Source organism: Scyliorhinus torazame, chromosome 15, assembly GCF_047496885.1.
Source record: "Scyliorhinus torazame isolate Kashiwa2021f chromosome 15, sScyTor2.1, whole genome shotgun sequence".
Classification (NCBI taxonomy): domain Eukaryota; kingdom Metazoa; phylum Chordata; class Chondrichthyes; order Carcharhiniformes; family Scyliorhinidae; genus Scyliorhinus; species Scyliorhinus torazame.
In genome coordinates, this window is record NC_092721.1 from 134,522,658 (window position 1) to 134,540,898 (window position 18,241).

The window sequence follows — 18,241 nt, forward strand, 5'->3', positions numbered from 1 at the left end:
TGTGCTGTCCGCAAACTTACTAATTGGACCAGTTAAATTTTCTTCCAAAACATTTATATATACACTACAAACAACAAAGGTCCTAGACCGATCCCTGTGAAACACCACTAGTCACAGCCCTCCATTCAGAAATGAACCCTTCCACTGCTACTCTCTGTCTTCTATGACCGAGCCAGCTCTGTATCCATCTTACCACCTCACCTCTGATCCTATGTGACTTCACCTTTTGTACCAGTCTGCCATGAAGCACCTTGTCAAAGGCTTTACTGAAGTCCGTGTAAGCAACATCCACCGCCCTCCCCTTATCAATCATCTTTGTCACCTCCTCAGAAAACTCGATCAAGTAAGTGAGACACAACCTCCCCTTCACAAAACCATGCTGCCTATCACTAATGAGTCCATTTGTTTCCAAATGGGTATAAATCTTCTCCCTGAGAATTCTCTCCAATAATTTAGCAGCTACCAACGTGAGACTCACCGGCCTTTTTTCCTTCTTTTTTTTTCTCGCTGGGGGCATGGTAGCACAGTGGTTAGCACTGTCGCTTCATAGCTCCAGGGCCCCTGGTTCGATTCCCGGCTTGGGTCACTGTCTGTGCGGAGTCTGCACATTCTCCTCGTGTCTGCGTGGGTTTCCTCCGGGTTCTCTTGTTTTCTCCCACAGTCCAAAGATGTGCAGGTTAGGTGGCTTGGCCACGCTAAATTGCCCTTGGTGTTCAAAAAGGTTAGGTAGGGTTACGGGGATTGGGTAGAGCTGTGGGCTTAGTGCTCTTTCCAAGGGCCGGTGCAGACTCCATGAGCCGAATGGTTTCCTTCTGCACTATAAGTTGTATGAGTAGGGAGGGTGTTTAGTCGGGGGAGGGGGGGGGGATTCTGTTGAGTATCGTTTGGTCCAGGAAAGTTGGTGCGGGGTGCTGTTATATATACAATATGTAAAACTGAAAAGCTGAATACAATATTTTTTTTTTTAATTATAAAATCCCGACAGTGCAGGCGGTGGCATCATGGTATTGTCACTGGACTAGTAGACCAAAAGCACAGGGTAATGTTCTGGGGACCAGGGTTTGAATCTGCAGATGGTGAAATTTGAATTCAATAAAAAACTGGAATTAAAAGTCTAATGATGACCATGAAATCATTGTCGATTGTCGTAAAAATCTATCTGGTTCACTAATGTTTTTAAGGAAGGAAATCTGCTTTCTTTACCTGGTTTGGCCTACATGTGACTCCCCCCTCCCTAACAGACAACGGTGACCAGCTCTTTAAAATACAGAATAAACGGATGCCATCGCTGGTCGAACCCCTCAATTGCCCTCCTCGCAGTGTACTTAACTTTCTGGAGATATAAAAACTCCATGAGGATCCCCCAGCCACACTGAGGCACTGGCTGGAGAAGCTGACCTCCACCATATCAGCACCTGTCTTTGAGCAATCAGCGAGGCGAAGGTCAGGACATCTGCCCCAGCCCCTGTCTGTGACTCAAGCAGGTCCGACACCCCAAATATGGTCCCCAAGGGACAGGGTTCAGTTCCATTTGTAGAATGGCTTACATGATGCTAAAGAAGGAGACCCAGATCCCCCGCGAGTTTAGGACACAACCAGAACATGTGCACACGATTTCCTGCCCCTCCCACAGTGCTCGCACTCATCCTCCAATCCCACAAGCAACCTGCTCAATCTTGACTTTGTCAAGTCGGCCCTATGCACTACCTTCAACTGCATAAGCCCTAATCTCGCACATGAAGTTGTTGCATTCACCCTCCACAGGGCTTCACACCACACCCTATCCTCCGACCCCAACTCTTCCTCCCACTTCGCCTTGACCCCTCCACCGACCCTGCGTCCTCCACCATAATCCTACTGTAAATCCCCAAGGTACTCCCCTCCTCCATCCCTTCCAGTGACAGAACCCTCTCCCAACAACAAGGATTGCAGCACCACAGGGAATGTCAGCAATATCTTTTTCGCAAAATTGCGACCTGTAGATACCTGAATGTATCCCCGTGCGAAAGCCCAAATTTCTCTGGCAACTCCTACAGGCTCACAAATTGCCCCTCCAAAATCAAACCCCTCATTCCTTCCACCCCCTTGTCCTCTTGTCCTCTAAATCTGGCATCCAACCTCTTCGGCTCAAACATGTGGTTCTCACAAATCAGCTTTGAAACCGCCCCCAACTTGAAGTGCTGCTGCAATTGTCTCCATATATTCAATGTGGAGACTACCGCCGGGTTTACTGAGTATTTCCCCGGAGAAAACTGCAACTCGGCCGTCACAAACACCCTTAACCCCTACACTACCCTGACTCCATCCGTACCCATACAGCCTCAGGATCCCCTCAGCACCCGAGTACCACCTTCACATTCGCTGCCCAGTAATAAAACATCAAGTTTGGCAACGCCAGGCCCCATGACTGCCAATCTCTCTGATGGACAGTCCTCCAAATCCCAGCCACTTTACCTGCCCAAATAAAGGACAGAATCAATCTCTTTACTCTCCCAGAGAAGGATTTTGGCCGAAAAACCAGAAAACACTGGAACAGAAATAAAAACTGAGGTAAAACTTTCGACTTCATGATTGAATTCTGCCCGCCGAGGACAGAGAGATTATCCCATCTCTGAAAATTGGCCTAGACTCTACTTACAGAGCTGGGCCCAATCACGAGCTACCTGCACACACACACGTACCTAAAATGAGAGCCCGTTAAACGGAACAGGGAACAGTAACCCCACCCCGGGATTAAGTCCACTCCTTGGAGGAGTGACCGGAAAACACTCACCCTTCTCCCAATTCAGTTTCTACCCTGAAAAAGCCCCAAACGCTTCAGCAGGGCGATGATACCACCCACTCGGGCAGCACGGTGGCGCAGTGGTTAGCACTGCAGTCTCACGGCGCTGAGGTCCCAGGTTCGATCCCAGCTCTGGGTCACTGTCCGTGTGGAGTTGCACAGGGTAGGTGGATTGGCCACGCTAAATTACCCCTCAATTGAAAAATTGAATTGAGTATTTATATATTAAAAAATATTACATCACCGACTGTGGGATTCCGATCCGTCACGTACAAGAAAAGGTTCTCTCCCCCCCCCCCCCCCGGCCCCATTATCCCCCTCTACTTATTCGAGGCCCTCGGGGCAATGACCAAAGGATCAATTGCCAACGCACAAAAGAGAGGGGTACTGCTGAAAGTATACCGAATTCACATTATTGGTACGGACATTAGCTTTAGGTGTATTCTATAAGAACCAAACCCACGCCATAAATTTAGGCCCTGTCCAAAACCGTTCCAGCAGCTCAAATTAATACCCTATTGAAAGCTGTCTCAGCAATAACCTCCTCTCCCTCCCGCCGGGGGCAGTACCATGTTTAGAAGCTGCCCCAGATTAGATGACAAACGCCATCCCTTCACAAACCCCATCTGATTTCCCCAATAATCTGAGGGAAACACTCCGCCAACCGCAGAGCCTTAGCGAAGACCTTAGCATCCACATTTAATAAGGAAATCAGGAGATACTACCCACCCTCTGCTGGGTCCTTATCCTTCTTTAGCAAGAGCAAAATCGATGCTTGCATCATTGTCTCTGGAAGAGACCCCCGCGCTGCCGAATCCTCAAATATCTCCACCATATTGAACCAATTGACCCGCAAACCTTTTATAAAATTCCACCGGGAACCCATTCAGCCGCGGCGCCTTTCCTGTCTGCCCAATAGCTGTCTGGATCTCTTCCACCCCCAATGGCACCACCAATCCTTCCTGATCCTCCTCCTCCACCTTAGGACACACCAACCATTCCAAAAGTCCCAGCATATCCGACTCCTCCCCAGGTGGCTTTGACTTATATAGATTCTTATAAAACACCCTGTTAACTTTTCCGGGTAGACACCAGTCCATCCCTGAATCCCGAATCTGAACGATCTCTCGGCAGGTCGCCTTTCGCCATGACTGGCCTTCTCCCCATATTCGTACATTGCTCTCCTCGAGTGCCACAACTGGCACACCACCTTATCAGTAGATTATAGATCAACCTGTGTCTGCAGTTTCTTTCTGCACGCCAGAGGTCTGGAGTGGGGTCACTTGAATATCTACTATTTACCTCCAAAATCTCAACCACTAATCGATGGCACTCCTCCCTCGCCTCCTTATCCACCTGTGCCTTGTATCTTCCCTCTCACCACTGCCTTCAGGGCCTCCCACAATACCGAGGGTGACACTTCCCCATTTTTGTTCAACCTCACATAGTCATCTATCACCATCGCCATCTTCACACAAAATCCCAAATCTGTAAACATGTACTAGGTGCGGAGCATGATCCAAAATAACCACTGTGCTACCATGCTGCCCATATAACATATCGACTGTCCTGGTCCACTACCTCATCTGAAACTGGATTATTTTATTAATTAGTATCGCCACCCCTCAGGCCGTGCTGTCACAGCCCGAGTGGAACACCTGGTTTACCCTACCCTTGTGGAGCCTAATCTGGTCCCTTACCCACAAGTGGGCCTCCTGCAAAAGCACCATATCGGCCCCCAAACTCTGCGAGAAAGTCTTCCAATTCACTGGGTCCCACACATTCCATGTAATGTGGGTCTCTCATCCCCTCAATTCAGCCATTTCCACCGTGAGGGATTGTCCCCTCCATCTCTCATAGTCCCAAAACCAGATCCCACCCAAGATGGTAGCAGCCCCACCCACCAGATGGGATAAAGAGCAACCCCAGCCACCGTCAACATTCTAACCCTCCCCATTCCACAAATCCCCAACCACTGCCTCTCGAACCAGCACCTCCATCCCCATCCCCCACCATTCACACCACCTAGGCTCATCGGGTCCTGCTTAAACAGGTTCAGCAAGCTGCAGCCCCCCCCCCCACCTCTCTTTCACTAGCCAGCCCCAGCCTGCTGGCAAGGGACCCCACCGCCAGAGCCGACATCCCATAAGTAAACAACCAAAGAGATCAAAACCCAAACGACCACACAAAAGCCAAAACTCCCCCAACCCTCCCTTTAACCTTGAAAATGCCCAACACTCTCCCCCTCCCCCCAGCCAAATACTCCCTCCAAATCCAAAACACCCATCAAAAAGAGAAAACTCAAAAAAGAAAAAAAGGCTCCTGAAGAAAACACAGCAATTTCAATTAACCAAAACTCTGTACGAAACAAAATTGGAGAAGAGAAATAAACAAACATATATTTTTTTAAAACAATATAACAACAACACCTCCATTCAAACCCCCTCAGTTCAGTCTCTGTCCTTGATCTTTAATTTTTTTTTCTCTCAAATTTAGAGTACCCAATTCATTTTTTTCCAATTAAGGGGCAATTTAGCTTGGCCAATCCACCTAGCCTGCACATCTTTTGGGTTGTGAGGGAGAAACCCATGCAAACACAGGGAGAATGTGCAAACTCCACACGGACAGTGACCCAGAGCCGGGATCGAACCTGGGACCTTGGCGCCGTGAGGCTGCAGGGCTAACCCACTGCACCACCGTGCTGCCCTGTCCTTGAACTTTAATAAAGGCCTCCCTTTCCCCCGCCATCTCGAAGAAATGGTCCTTAGCATTATGTGTAACTCTCAGCCTCACTGGGTACACCACACCAAAATTCTGTCCTGTTGAAGGCCGCACGCCTCCTTGCCAATTCTGCCGTAATATCCTTGTATATGTGAATACTGCTGCCTTCCCACCGCACCTCCCGATTCTTCTTGGCTCACTTCAGGATCCTCTCCTTCGTCCGATAGCTGTGAAAACAGACTATTGCTTCTCATGGTGGCTCATTCGCCTGGAATGATCGATGGGCCAGATCCAGCTCAATGGGGGAGGAACCTGATCCCCCCCTCCCCCATAAACTTCCTAAACATCGACTCAAAGAATTCAGTCGGCCTCGGACCCTCCACCCATCAGGCAACCCCACAATCCTGAGGTTCTGCTTCCTTAGCTCTCAGGCCCTTGTTCCTTTCCTCTACCCTCCATAGCTCGGTCTCCAGCGAGGCCAGCTGGTCACTGTCGCAACAGTGCTTCTTCCACCCCCTTTAGCACCTCACCATGCTCTTGCACTGTCTCTGAGGTCTTCTCCAGTGCCTCCTTTATCGGGACCAATGCTCCTTCCGCTGACATCTCCTCCTTTGCCTCTCAATGCTTGCCAAATTGCCTTTCAAATTCGACAGCCATTGCTTCCGTCAGCTTATCCATCGTAATAGTTGAGGTCCCACCCGCGAGCTTGCCTCCGCCGTCTTTGATCCTGCTGGACTCCGTACTATGTTCAACTCTTCGGAAGAGCTACCCCTCACATCTTTCTTCCCAATATTCTTTCCAATATTCTTTCTTGCGCTTTACATCCTCTCACAAAAGGTTCTCAAATAGGATGAGTATGTCCACCAATTATCCTCAGGAACCGGGTGAAAAGGACCAAAAACCAAGGGCTCTAGCTGTATCCACATTGCGTGCAACCTCCTATACCCGAAGTCTCCATGATTCTATAATTCTAAGATGAACAATTTGGTTGTGCCTAGTTTGCATTTTGTATTTGCATTGGCTGTGTTTTAGCTTGCTTTTCAAATTTGCTAACCAGTCAGCTTTTTAGATCGGAGCTTGCTAACCTTTATTCTTCCATTTTTGAGCCCGGGTTCTCCAGGAGAATTTAATCCACAAGCTGCTAAAATGTAATTATTTTTATAAATCAGAATTAAATGTTATAATACGTTCTGGAAATTCAAAGCTTTCAAAATCAGAAGCTTAATTAGAACAAAGAGTTTTCATTATGTTATGATCCCAGTTGGTGTTATAATTGGACAGAAGGTCCCAGAATGGAACCCTGGCTCCAAAGACAGTAGCTTTTACTTTTTATATAACATGGAGGAACAGAGCCACAGGGCTGCTAATTAGTTCTGACAACAAGAAAAAAACATTTAGTAAACAATACTCCTTTACCCGGCTCTTAGTTTAACAAATACACAGATTTTAAGATCAATACCGATTGCAAAGTACATCTTAAAGCTGCAATGGTGTCATAAACACACAATCCATTTTAAGCACACAAAATGGCTGAACCCCAAGTGAATGTCTATGGATGTCTCATCCAAATCCCCCCAGATGAATGTCGCATGTGTTTCAAAATGCCACTCCCCCAAAAACAAGCTTTAAAATCTTCTCTCAATAATGCTTTTCCTTAGCTGTTTGCATTCCGAAATCCAGTCCAGGTTTTCCAAATGACACTTTTAACCAAAGCTTCTGCTCCACTTTTAACATCGAATCCAATCCAGGTTTTACACCAACCCCTTTGGGTTTATTTGCCTTGGCTGCTGTACAAACTGTTCACAATTGCTTTAACTCGATTCTCAGACACTAATGAAATGGCATCAAACATTTCATTTACCTCCAGTCTGCTGTCCCAGTTTAAATCTGGTTAGTGCAATTGTCCCTTTAACTTAGAACAGTTTGCTTACTTTTCCTTTAATTTTTCTGAACAGTACCTTGGTCTCTGTTCTCTAACTTCAGTCATCTTAAACATTATTTCTGTCCCAATTGCCTGGTTATCTGGACTGTAAATTATTCCTTAGGAAACTTGCATCTTTGCAGCTCCCTTGGCCTGTCCAGCTTCTCCTGACAAAGTTGAGAGAGGTTCACTCCCAGGAGTCCTGTCTCCAACTGCAAAAGATCCAATTGAAACTAAGACTTAAAAGCAACAACTGCTGCGACTATTTATTCTTCATGTCGTAGCCCTCTCTAACTCTCTAAGTAGAATAGAACCACAGTTGCAATTGAAACCAGCCCCTACAGATACAAACACCTTTGTCCAGCATGAATCTAACTATAGGTTTTACCCTTCCAGGCACAGAAGCATTACATTAATCCCACTTAAAACTATTCCTTATTTCTAATTTTAAAAACAAATGAAAGTACCTAATTCTTTTTTTTCACCCAATTAAGGGAATATTTAGCGCTGCAAATCCACCTACCCTGCACATCTTTTTGGGTGCGACCCACGCAGACACTGGGAGAATGTGCAAACGCCACATGGACAGTGACCCGGGTTCGAACCCGGGTTCTCAGCGCTGAGACAAAAGTTCTAAACACTGCCATCATGCTGCCCCTGTTACTTATTTCTAATGTTTACCAATACAAATATAAATCTCTTAAAGCGATCTTTGTTTTGCTAATTAAGACTGCCAAACAATTGAGCATTTTTTTTCCTATTCTGACCAAGCCAAAAGTGAATCAGTTATTATTTTTTAAAATTTCATTTAATTTTTTTAAAATATAAAGTTAGAGTATCCAATTCATTTTTCCAATTAAGAGGCAATTTAACGTAGCCAATCCGCCTACCCTGCACATCTTTGGGTTGTGGGGGCGAAACACACACAAACACGGAGAGAATGTGCAAACTCCACACTGACAGTGACCCAGAGCCTGGATCGAACCTGGGACCTCAGCGCCGTGAGGCAGCCATGCTAACCACTTGCGCCACCGTGCTGCCCAATCAGTTATAACTTCCATATCCAGTAGTGTCCAAATGCCACAAATGTAGAAAAATTGCAATTCCTTTACTTGGAAATATCCGTCCTTCAAGATGTAACTTACCACCTGTGTGCACTGCAGCACAATGTGGGAGTGATCTTTGTAAAGGTAATGTCCAGTTGAATTCATTTTGTGCCAAATTTGGATCATGACTGTCATTCTGATTCTAAATAAGCTACAATTAATGCAGCTCCGATTCAGTTAACCCTATTTACATGAAGTTATTGTATAGCAAAGTTTTTGATCTTGACCAGTTTGTCCTTTTAGTTTAAATATTTCATTGAATTGCATGACAACTTGTTAGATGGATGATTTATCAATTACACAAGACCATTGAGTTTTTAGTTTTTAAATTTGGCAACCTCTTTAAAAACCAAATGAATCTAGTTGCTAAAAATGTAGTAATCATTAAGATTTCTCACTCTGCACATAAACCAAAGTTTAAAAATAAACTTTATTGGTCTATATTCTGAGCTTCATTGACTTCTGCCATGCATAAAAGTTTATTAATTTTTATTGATTTAGAATTCACGGTTTCAAGAAAAAGAACAAATTTTATCAACCACATGAAATACTGAAGGTTTTTTAAAACGTTACTATACCTATCCAACTTAACGTCTGGTATTGAAAAACACAATATGCTCTGAAACAAGAACACAAAATGCTGGAAATACTCAGCAGGTCAGGCCACATCTGTGGAGAGAGAACAGAGTTAACGTTTCAGGTTGATGACCTTTCATAAGATCTAGGAAAAGTTAGAAATGCCATAGATTTTGAGAAAGGGTTGAGTGGGATAAGGATATATATTGGGACGGTAAAGTGGTGCAGTGGTTAGCACTGCTGTCTCAGATTCCAGGGATCCAGGTTCGATTCTGACCTCGGGCGACTGTGTGGAGTTTGCACATTCTCCCAGTGTCTGCCTGGATTTCCTCTGGGTCCTCCAGTTTCCTCCCACAGTCCAAAGATGTGCAGGTTAGGTGGATTGGCCAATCCTAAATTGCCCCTTAGTGTCCAGGAATGTGCAGGGTAGGTTGCGGGGGGAGTTGACCTCGGTAGAGTGCTGTTTCATAGGGTTGGTGCAGTCACGATGGGTCAAATGGCCTCCTTCACTGTAGGGATTCTGTAAGGTGGAAGACCGGAGAGATGAATAGTGTAAGAGTTAGTTTTACAGGGCCAAATAGAATGGTGATGGATGTTGCACTCGATTGTACATTGCATTAATGTATTTATTAACTTATGCAGAACTACACTTGATGTTTACACTGATGGATAAAGTTCCAAATGGGATTGAGCCAATGTTAAAAGATTTGGAGGAGCACATTATTAGTGCTGGATTAGCAGATATGGTGGCCGCTGCAGAAACCATCACTACTGTAAGTATTTAAATATAGAGCTAAAGTGGAGAATGATGTCGCAATGAACATTAGTTACTTAAAAAGTAAATGATGAAAATGGAGTTGAAATTTTAAAAATCTGTTCTTGATATTGATAATTCTTTGTTCTTTGGGAGGATAAGAGGAATTGAGTCACAGTTTATTGACTTGTTACTCGACCATTATTCAGCAATTTTTAAACTTTGAAGGATTATTTTCTCTTTGCCTCCCCTAAAAAGTGTCTGAAGAACAGCACTTTGATATTTCCAAATTTATCTTACTGTTTTCTTTTCCGTTTATTGCTGCTACTTTAGTCAAGAACAAAAGATTAAAAGCATGTCGCTTTAGTTAGAATCCATAGAGCCAGATACCGGCAATTCAGCTCATCGAGTCTGCACTGATTCTCTGAAGGAGCACTCTACCTAGGTCCACTCACCCGTCCTATCCCCGTAACCTCGCGCACATTGATCATGGTTTGTACACCTAACCACATCTTTGGACACCAATTGGCAATTTAGCATGGCCAATCCACCTAACCTGCACATCAGTTAATCCTATTTTAAAAATATACAGATTTTTAAAGAAATTTGCAAACCAGTCAAGAATTAAAGACAATTTGCACTCAGATCTGTGTTTTGGAAGAAACTAATTTACATGAAATTTTAAGTTCTTTAAGTTCTTTGATTTTCCCATGCACTGTATTAGTTCCTGGCAAGTAAACTTATTCTCAGCCCACTTGTAATAACGTGATGACCACTGGAAGGTGAAGAAGAGTAGCCTGAGGCGACTTGCTGCTTGTTGTTTTTGGTCTTCTCTGGATTTGCTGAACATGCCATTGTATCTTGTCCATCAGGCACTCAGCATAGCTAAGATCTGGATAGGAAACTGAATCAGCAGCCTTCACTTACTGAACTTGTGGTATACATTGAGAAACCTATTCAACCACAATCATTAAGTATCAGCCACGAGCATGTTCATATAAGTGAGGTTAAAGATACTCAGTGTTTGAGTGACAGTTCAAAGAGTTGGTTAGATTGCATCGTAGTCTTTCCATTTTGTGATTTTAAACGTTAGACAATGCTTTGTGCAAGACCACTTCAGAAGGGCAAAAAACATTAATATTACACCACTCCGACAAAGCAAAATTTCACCATTGATAAATTGCAAAACCACGAGGATTGAAAATATCCATAATTCAATTTTATATGACTATACAAATTTAACTCTTGAAAGACCATGTGACAGTTAAATTTCAGTTACATACATCGCAAGTGAAATTAGCAATTAAGTTGCACTTTAGATTTTGTTCCTTTCATGTTCCTTTGAGGTTGTATACCTGCCTTATTTGGATGTCTGCTTACCTTCTGACCTCTGTATTCATCTGGTCAATAAAGAATGGAGATTCTTAACTGAACAAAACTTGGTGTTGCAGATACTCTTATTAAGATTGACAATTTATCAACTGGATGGGTCTACAACATAGTATGCTAGTGTTAAAATAGAATCATGGAATTCCTGCAGTACAGAAGGAGGCCATTTGGCCCATCGAATCTTCCCCAACCCTGTGAAAGAGCACCCTAACCTAGGCCCACTCCCCTGCCTCTCCCTGTAACCCCATCTAACCTTTTGGACACTAAGGGACAATTTTATCATGGCCAATCCACCTAACTTGCACATCTTTGAATTGTGGGAGGAAACCGGAGCACCCGGAGGAAACCCACGCAAACACGGGAGAACGTGCAAACCCGACACAGTCACCCAAGGCCGGAATTAAACCAGTGTCCCTGGCACTGAGAGGCAGTAGTGCTAACCAGTGTGCCACCATGTCGCCACAATGCTTGTATTCATTTACATACTTTTTGACATTGCAAATAATTTTATTTCTTCGTTGCAGGATTCTGAAAAATATGTAGAACAATTGCTTACATTGTTTAATCGATTTAGTAAATTAGTAAAAGAAGCATTTCAGGATGACCCTCGCTTTCTTACTGCTAGAGATAAAGTAAGTGGATTTTTGCTTTAATGTTGATGAGGATTAGGAAAAGTTCCATGTTAGAATACTTTCAAACATTGGTAACAATTTTTAAAATAAAGGTAATTGCATTCTTGTTGCAAAGTGAAAGACCCTCATTTACACCTTTGGATTTTACTCCAATGAAGTTGGATAGTTCAAACATGGCTGATATGGTTGAACCTGCATAACATTTAAAACAGCTTGTTTTTTAAAATCTGTATTGCATTTATTAGTGTACTGTATCAAAACTATTGAAAATTTACTGTATTTGGTTTCTTAATTTCTCATTGAAAAAAATGTCTTCCAAACAGGCATATAAAGCAGTTGTGAATGATGCTACCATATTTAAACTCGAACTGCCATTGAAGCAAAAAGGGTGAGATTTTTTAGAATGTTATTGCTAACGAAGAATTTTATAAATTACAAAGATTGTTAAAAATATTTTATCGGTAGAACAGTGGAAAAAAATTGGAAAATATCTTTGTTCAATTTGAAGTCACTCCGCTTCAACCAATAAGCCCACAGTGTTTGGCTCTTCCAGTGTTTTCCTTCATCTATCATGTCCTAAAGGTAATAGCTTTTAGGGTAAAATTTCATGAGCATCAGAACCACCACAGTATCCAACCCATGTGACCATACTTCATAAGTGAACTCTGGCAATAACTCCTTGCAGTGGCTTTAACTTTGTAAATATCCCAAGGTGCTTCACGGGACTGTTATCAAACAAAATCTAACACTGAAACACAAGATATTGGGACAAGTGACCAAAGGTTTGGGTGGCCATTGTGGTCGGTTTTAAGTGTTGTTCTAAAGGAGGAGACAGAAATAGAGTGATAGAAAGATTTAGGAAAGGAATTCTGGAGCTTGGGTGCTCAGGCCTGACTGCCCAAAGGTGAAGATATTTCAAAATTGAGAATGTTGAAAAGGCCAAAATGGAAGGGATGCAGAGATCTTGGAAGAATGTAAAGCTGGAGAAGGAAATACACGGTAGCACAGTGGCTAGCACTGTTGCTTCACAGCGCCAGGGTCCCAGGTTCGATTCCTTCTTGGGTCACTGTCTGTGCAGAGTCTGCACATTCTCCCCATGTCTGCGTGGGATTCCTCCAGGTGCTCCGGTTTCCTACCACAAGTCCTGAAAGACGTGCTTGTTAGGTGAATTGGACATTCTGAATTTTTCCTCTGTATACCCGACCAGGCGCTGGATGGAGTGTGGCGACTAGGGGATTTTCTCAGTAACTTCATTGCAATTTTAATGGAAGCCTACTTGTGACAATAATAAAGATTATGATTATTAATCTAGTACTGATGCCTGGCAAGCAATGTGACAAATCAGGCACTGGAGGGGGGAAAATGAGGTGGCGGTGAGGTAGATCTGGGTGTCATCAGACTGGGCGTGGAGCCTGATGTGTTTTTGGATGATGTCACTGAGGGGCTGAATGTAAATGAGAAATTGGAGGTGATGGGGCAAGGAGACTGCAGAGGTAGTGGTGTAGGAGTGGGAAGATAAATAGTTACAGGTGGTTGTCTGGCTACAACTGGCTGGACCGTAAGACATAGGAGCAGAAGCAATTCATTCGGCCTATCACGTCAGCTCCGCCATTCAATGAGATCATGGCTGTTCTGATATAATCCTCAAATCCACTTTTCTGCATTATCCCTTGATTCCTTTACTGACTAAAAATCTGTCTATCTCCGCCTTGAACATACTTAACGACCCAGCCTCTACAGTTCTCTATGATGAGGAATTCCACAAGTTCACTACCATCAGATGAAATTCCTCCTCATCTCTGTGTTAAATGGGTGACCCCTTACTTTGAGATTATGCCCTCTGGTCCTAGACTCTCCTGCAAGATGAAACATTCTTTCAGCATCTTCCCTGTCAAGCCCCCTGAGAATCCTATGGCTCAATAAGGTCATCTCTCATTCATCTAAACTGCAACGAGTACATGCCCAACCTACATAATCTCTTCTCATAAGAAAATCCATCCATACCGGGATCAACCTAATGAACCTTCTCTGGACTGCCTCCAATGCCAATATCTCTTTCCTTAGATAGGTGGGTCAAAACTGTTAAGTTATTCCAGTTGTGGTCTAACTAGTGTCTTGTATAGTTTTAGCAAGACTTCCCTATTTTTATACTCCATTCCATTTGAACTAAAGGTCAACATTCCATTTGCCATCCCAATTGCCTGCTGAATTTACATGCTAGCTTTTTGTGATTTATGCATGAGGATCCCCAAATCCCTTTGTGTTGCCGTTTTCTGCAGTCTTTCTCCGTTGAAATAATGTTCAACTCCTTTATTTTTCCTACCAAAGTGCATAATTTCACATTTTCCTACATTATATTCCATCTGAAAAGTTTTTACCAACTCACTTACCTGTCTATATCCTTCTGTAGACTCTTTGTGTCATCCTCACCACTTGCCTTCCCAACTATTTTTGTGCCATCGCAAACTTGGCCATAGTGCATTCACTTCCCTCATCCAAGTCATTAATATATGATGTAAATAAATACGTTAAATATTTATGTTAAATAAATAATTGTGGCCCCAGCACGGATTGCTGTGGCCACTCCACAAGTTACATTTTGCTATACTGAAAATGCCCCTCTTATCCCGACTATCTCTCACCTATCAGTTAGCCAATCCCCTATCTATGTTAATAAACTACCCTCAACACCATGGGCTCTTATCTTATTAACAAGCCTTTTGTGCGATACCGTATTGAATGCCTTTTTGAAATCCAAGTATATTGTATCTATCCTGTTCATTACCTCAAAGAATTCTAATGAATTTGTCAGGCAAGATTTCCCCTTCATGAAGCCATGTTGACTCTGCTTCATTATATTATTTATTTCTAAATGCTTTGCTCTTATATTCTTTATAATGGACTCTTAACATTTACCAATGTCAGGAGTTAAGCTAAGTGTAGTTACTTGCTTTTAGCTCTCTCCTTTTTTGAATAAAGGTGTTACATTGGTAGTTTTTCATTCCTTTGGGACTTTTCCAGAATTTAAGGATTCTTGGAAAGTTACTCCCAATGCACCCACTATCTCTGTAACTAATTCAATAAATTGGGATGCAACCCATCTGATCCAGGGGACATATCGATGTTTGGCCCCATTAGTTTCCCTAGTACTTTTTCCTTAGAGATTGCTATTGTATTTATTTCCTCCCTCCTGCCCCTCCTCCCACTTTTGCCCCTTGATTATTTAATATTTTTGGAAGTTATTAGAGTCTTCTACCGTGAAGACTGCCGCAAAGTATTTGTTTAACTCCTCTGCCATTTCCTGGCTCCCCGTTATTATTTCCCCAATCTCATTCTCTAAGGATCCTATGGTCACTTTGGGGCCTCCATTCCTTTTTATATATTTAAAAACTCTTGCTGTCCGTTTTTATATTACTTGCTAGTTTATCCTCGTATTTTATCTTCTACCTCTTGATTATTTTCTTGGTCATCTTTTGTTGGTTTTTAAAACATTCCCTATCCTCTGGCTTACTGCTAATCTTTGCCACGTTATGTTTTTTCAGTTGTTTCTGACCCATGTTTCTCACTCTCATATTGAATGCTAAATTCTACCATGTTATGGTCACTGCTTCCTGTGAGATATTTTACTCTGAGATTGTTTATTAAACCTGCCTCATTACCAAATCCAAAATAGTCTGATTCCTGGTTGGATTCACAACATATTGTTCTAGGAAACTGTATCGAATGCACTCTTATGAATTCTTTCTCTTGGCTCTCTCTGCTGATTTTATTTTCCCAATCAACATGAAGATTAAAGTCATCCATGATTAAAGTAATGCCTTTTTTACATGCCTTTATTATCCCCTGATTAATTCTCTGTCCTGCAGTCTAGCTATTGTTTGGGGCCTGTAGACTATACCCACTAGTGTCTTCTTCCTTTGTTATTTCTTACTGCCACCCATATGGATTCTACATCTTCTGACCCAAGATCCTTTGCTACCCCACCTTCCTTTCCAGCCTACCCGTCCATAAGAAAAGTCACATACCCCGGAATATTTAGTTTCCAGTTTTGATCTTGTAGCACATCTCTCTAATATCTATAAGGTCATATCCATTAACCTCCATTTGTGCCATTAATTCATTTATTTTGTGTTGAATGCTATGTGCACTTAAGTAAAGAGCCATTCATTTTGGTTTGTTCACTATTTGTTGCTTTTGTAAAATGGTTGGTACACTCTGTCCCTTCCTGTCACACCCTGGGTATCATCACCTAAATAGCTGCCATGTAATGTCATATCCTTTTGCTACTTCCCTAGTTATAGGGTTTGATGTTGCACCCTAACAGTACAGCCCCAACTTTCCCCAGTACGGATGCCAGTGCCCCACACCAGTCTTTGAGTCACATATTAATCTCTCTCATTTTATGTACTCTATGCCAATTTGCACGTGGCCCAGGTTATCCAGAGATTATAACCTTGGAGGTTCTGTTGTTTAATTTAATGTCTAGCTCCTCAAACTCTCAAACAGAATCTCTTTCCTGATTCTACTTATGCAGTTGGTACCTACATGGATCCCGACTGTGGGATCCTCCCCCTCTCATTGCAAGTTCATCTCCAGCCCAGAGCAGATGTCCTGAACCCTGGCACCTGGCCCACAACGCAACCTTCGGGAGTCTTGATCCTGGCTACAGAGAACTGTATCTATTCCTGACTATGACTGCATTTCTCTTTTCATCCCCAGTTGAATGGTACCATGATGCTATGATCAGTTTACACATCCTCCCTACAGTCCCTCCTCTCATCCACACACGGAGCAAGAATCTCAAACCTTTGGACAAGGGCAAGGGCTGAGGCTCCAGCAGTGCTACCTCTTGCACCCCTCTACCTGCCTCACTCGTAGTCACACCCTTCTGGCCCTGATCGAATTCAAGGTCGTTAATCTAAGGGGTGTGTCTGCCTTCTGAAACACAGCGTCCAAGTAACTCCCTCTTCCTGATGTGTTGCAATGTGTGAAGCTACGAGTCCAGCTCATTAACTCTGAGCCGAAGTTCCTCAAACAACATTTGCTACAGATGTGGTCGTTATGAACCAGAATGGGTTCCACTAACTTCCGCATGCTGCAGCTACAACATATTGCCTGGACCTGGATCCCTATTTAATTTAATTAGATTTATAATTTGTTTTTAATTTTACTACTGATATTTAGTTTTCACACTAACATTTTTCTACCTAACTTTAAATCTCAATACAAGCCTGAAAAGGTAGAAGAGAGAAATGCTCTCCTACCAAACACCTACCTGTGACGTTACATGGGCGTGTTCACTCTATGTAGTAGGACTGTTGCAACTTTTCTCCAAGCTCTCCGGCCTTGGTCTGCTCTTGCCCTCACTGACCTGTGGGCATAGTAATGAAAACAAAACACAGCAATATCTCCCTCCCCCACTTCCCTAAACCACCATACTTACCTCAACTCCAGAGTCTCACACACTACAGCTAGCACTCCACGATATATATAAATGAAACCAGAGTACTCGACCGCAGAGGTTATCTAGCCAAGACTGATTGTGGCAGTTACACTTTTCTGCAGGAGTCACTGGATAATTAAAAGGGGGAATTCCACCCTATCCAGTGACCGTAGCCAATTTTTATTACTCCAGATGGCCAAGGAGTCTAATCTGAGAACTTTGTCTTCAGGATTTGTGCTACACTGAACAGTGCTTTGACTGTGGAGGCCTATTGCAAAATCTAGACTTCTTAATGTACTCTGCAGTAAAGGATGAATTGCAAGCAAGTGATACTAAATATTTTAGTAATTGTGCTTGGAGCTATGGAGCAATATTTCTGCATTGATTTAAACTGCAATCTGCTTAGTTCATCGAAGAAAGACTAGTGGGCTATGGGTGAGGGGAGAGAAACAATCAAAGCCATATTTGATAATCTCTACCGTCTCTTGGCCAGCTGCAAGATCACTAGCATTCAGCCAAACTCCTCCTCTGGGCTCCTTTGGCTGAGTTAAAGGTGCAGGATAATTTACAATGAAAGTGAAGTAGATTAACTACATTGTTTTTAGAAGTGTAATCATTTTCTATTCTCACTGGAGCTTGTCTTCTAAGAGACCCACCTCTTGCTCCCTCATCTGTGACTGCTTAATTACCCTTCCTGGCCACCATGCTGGCTAATATTGTCTCTGGCTCTGTTTTGCTTAGGTACTCTCGCTATTCCTTTCTATGTCATTTTTTGAAGATGATACACACTTGACCCACCTACCCCCTCGAACTGCTGACCCATCTCTATCTGAGAACCCATCTCTAATTGTCCTTTCCCCTCTAAGGTCTTTGCCCATTTTACAATCATTGTGTTCTGTGCCTCTCTCTTCAATTCC

The 18,241-nt window shown here is 43.1% G+C and overlaps 1 protein-coding gene across 3 annotated transcripts in view; it reads left to right on the plus strand.

The window, feature by feature from the left end:
- LOC140391834 (cullin-5) overlaps nt 1–18,241 on the plus strand; it is a 119,698-nt gene that overhangs the window by 47,838 nt on the left and 53,619 nt on the right. For all 3 annotated transcript variants that reach the window (XM_072476777.1, XM_072476778.1, XM_072476779.1), the window contains 3 exons: nt 9,749–9,879; nt 11,774–11,881; nt 12,205–12,269. In XM_072476777.1, the coding sequence (XP_072332878.1) occupies nt 9,749–9,879; nt 11,774–11,881; nt 12,205–12,269 (304 nt within the window). The remainder of the gene's footprint in view (nt 1–9,748; nt 9,880–11,773; nt 11,882–12,204; nt 12,270–18,241) is intronic.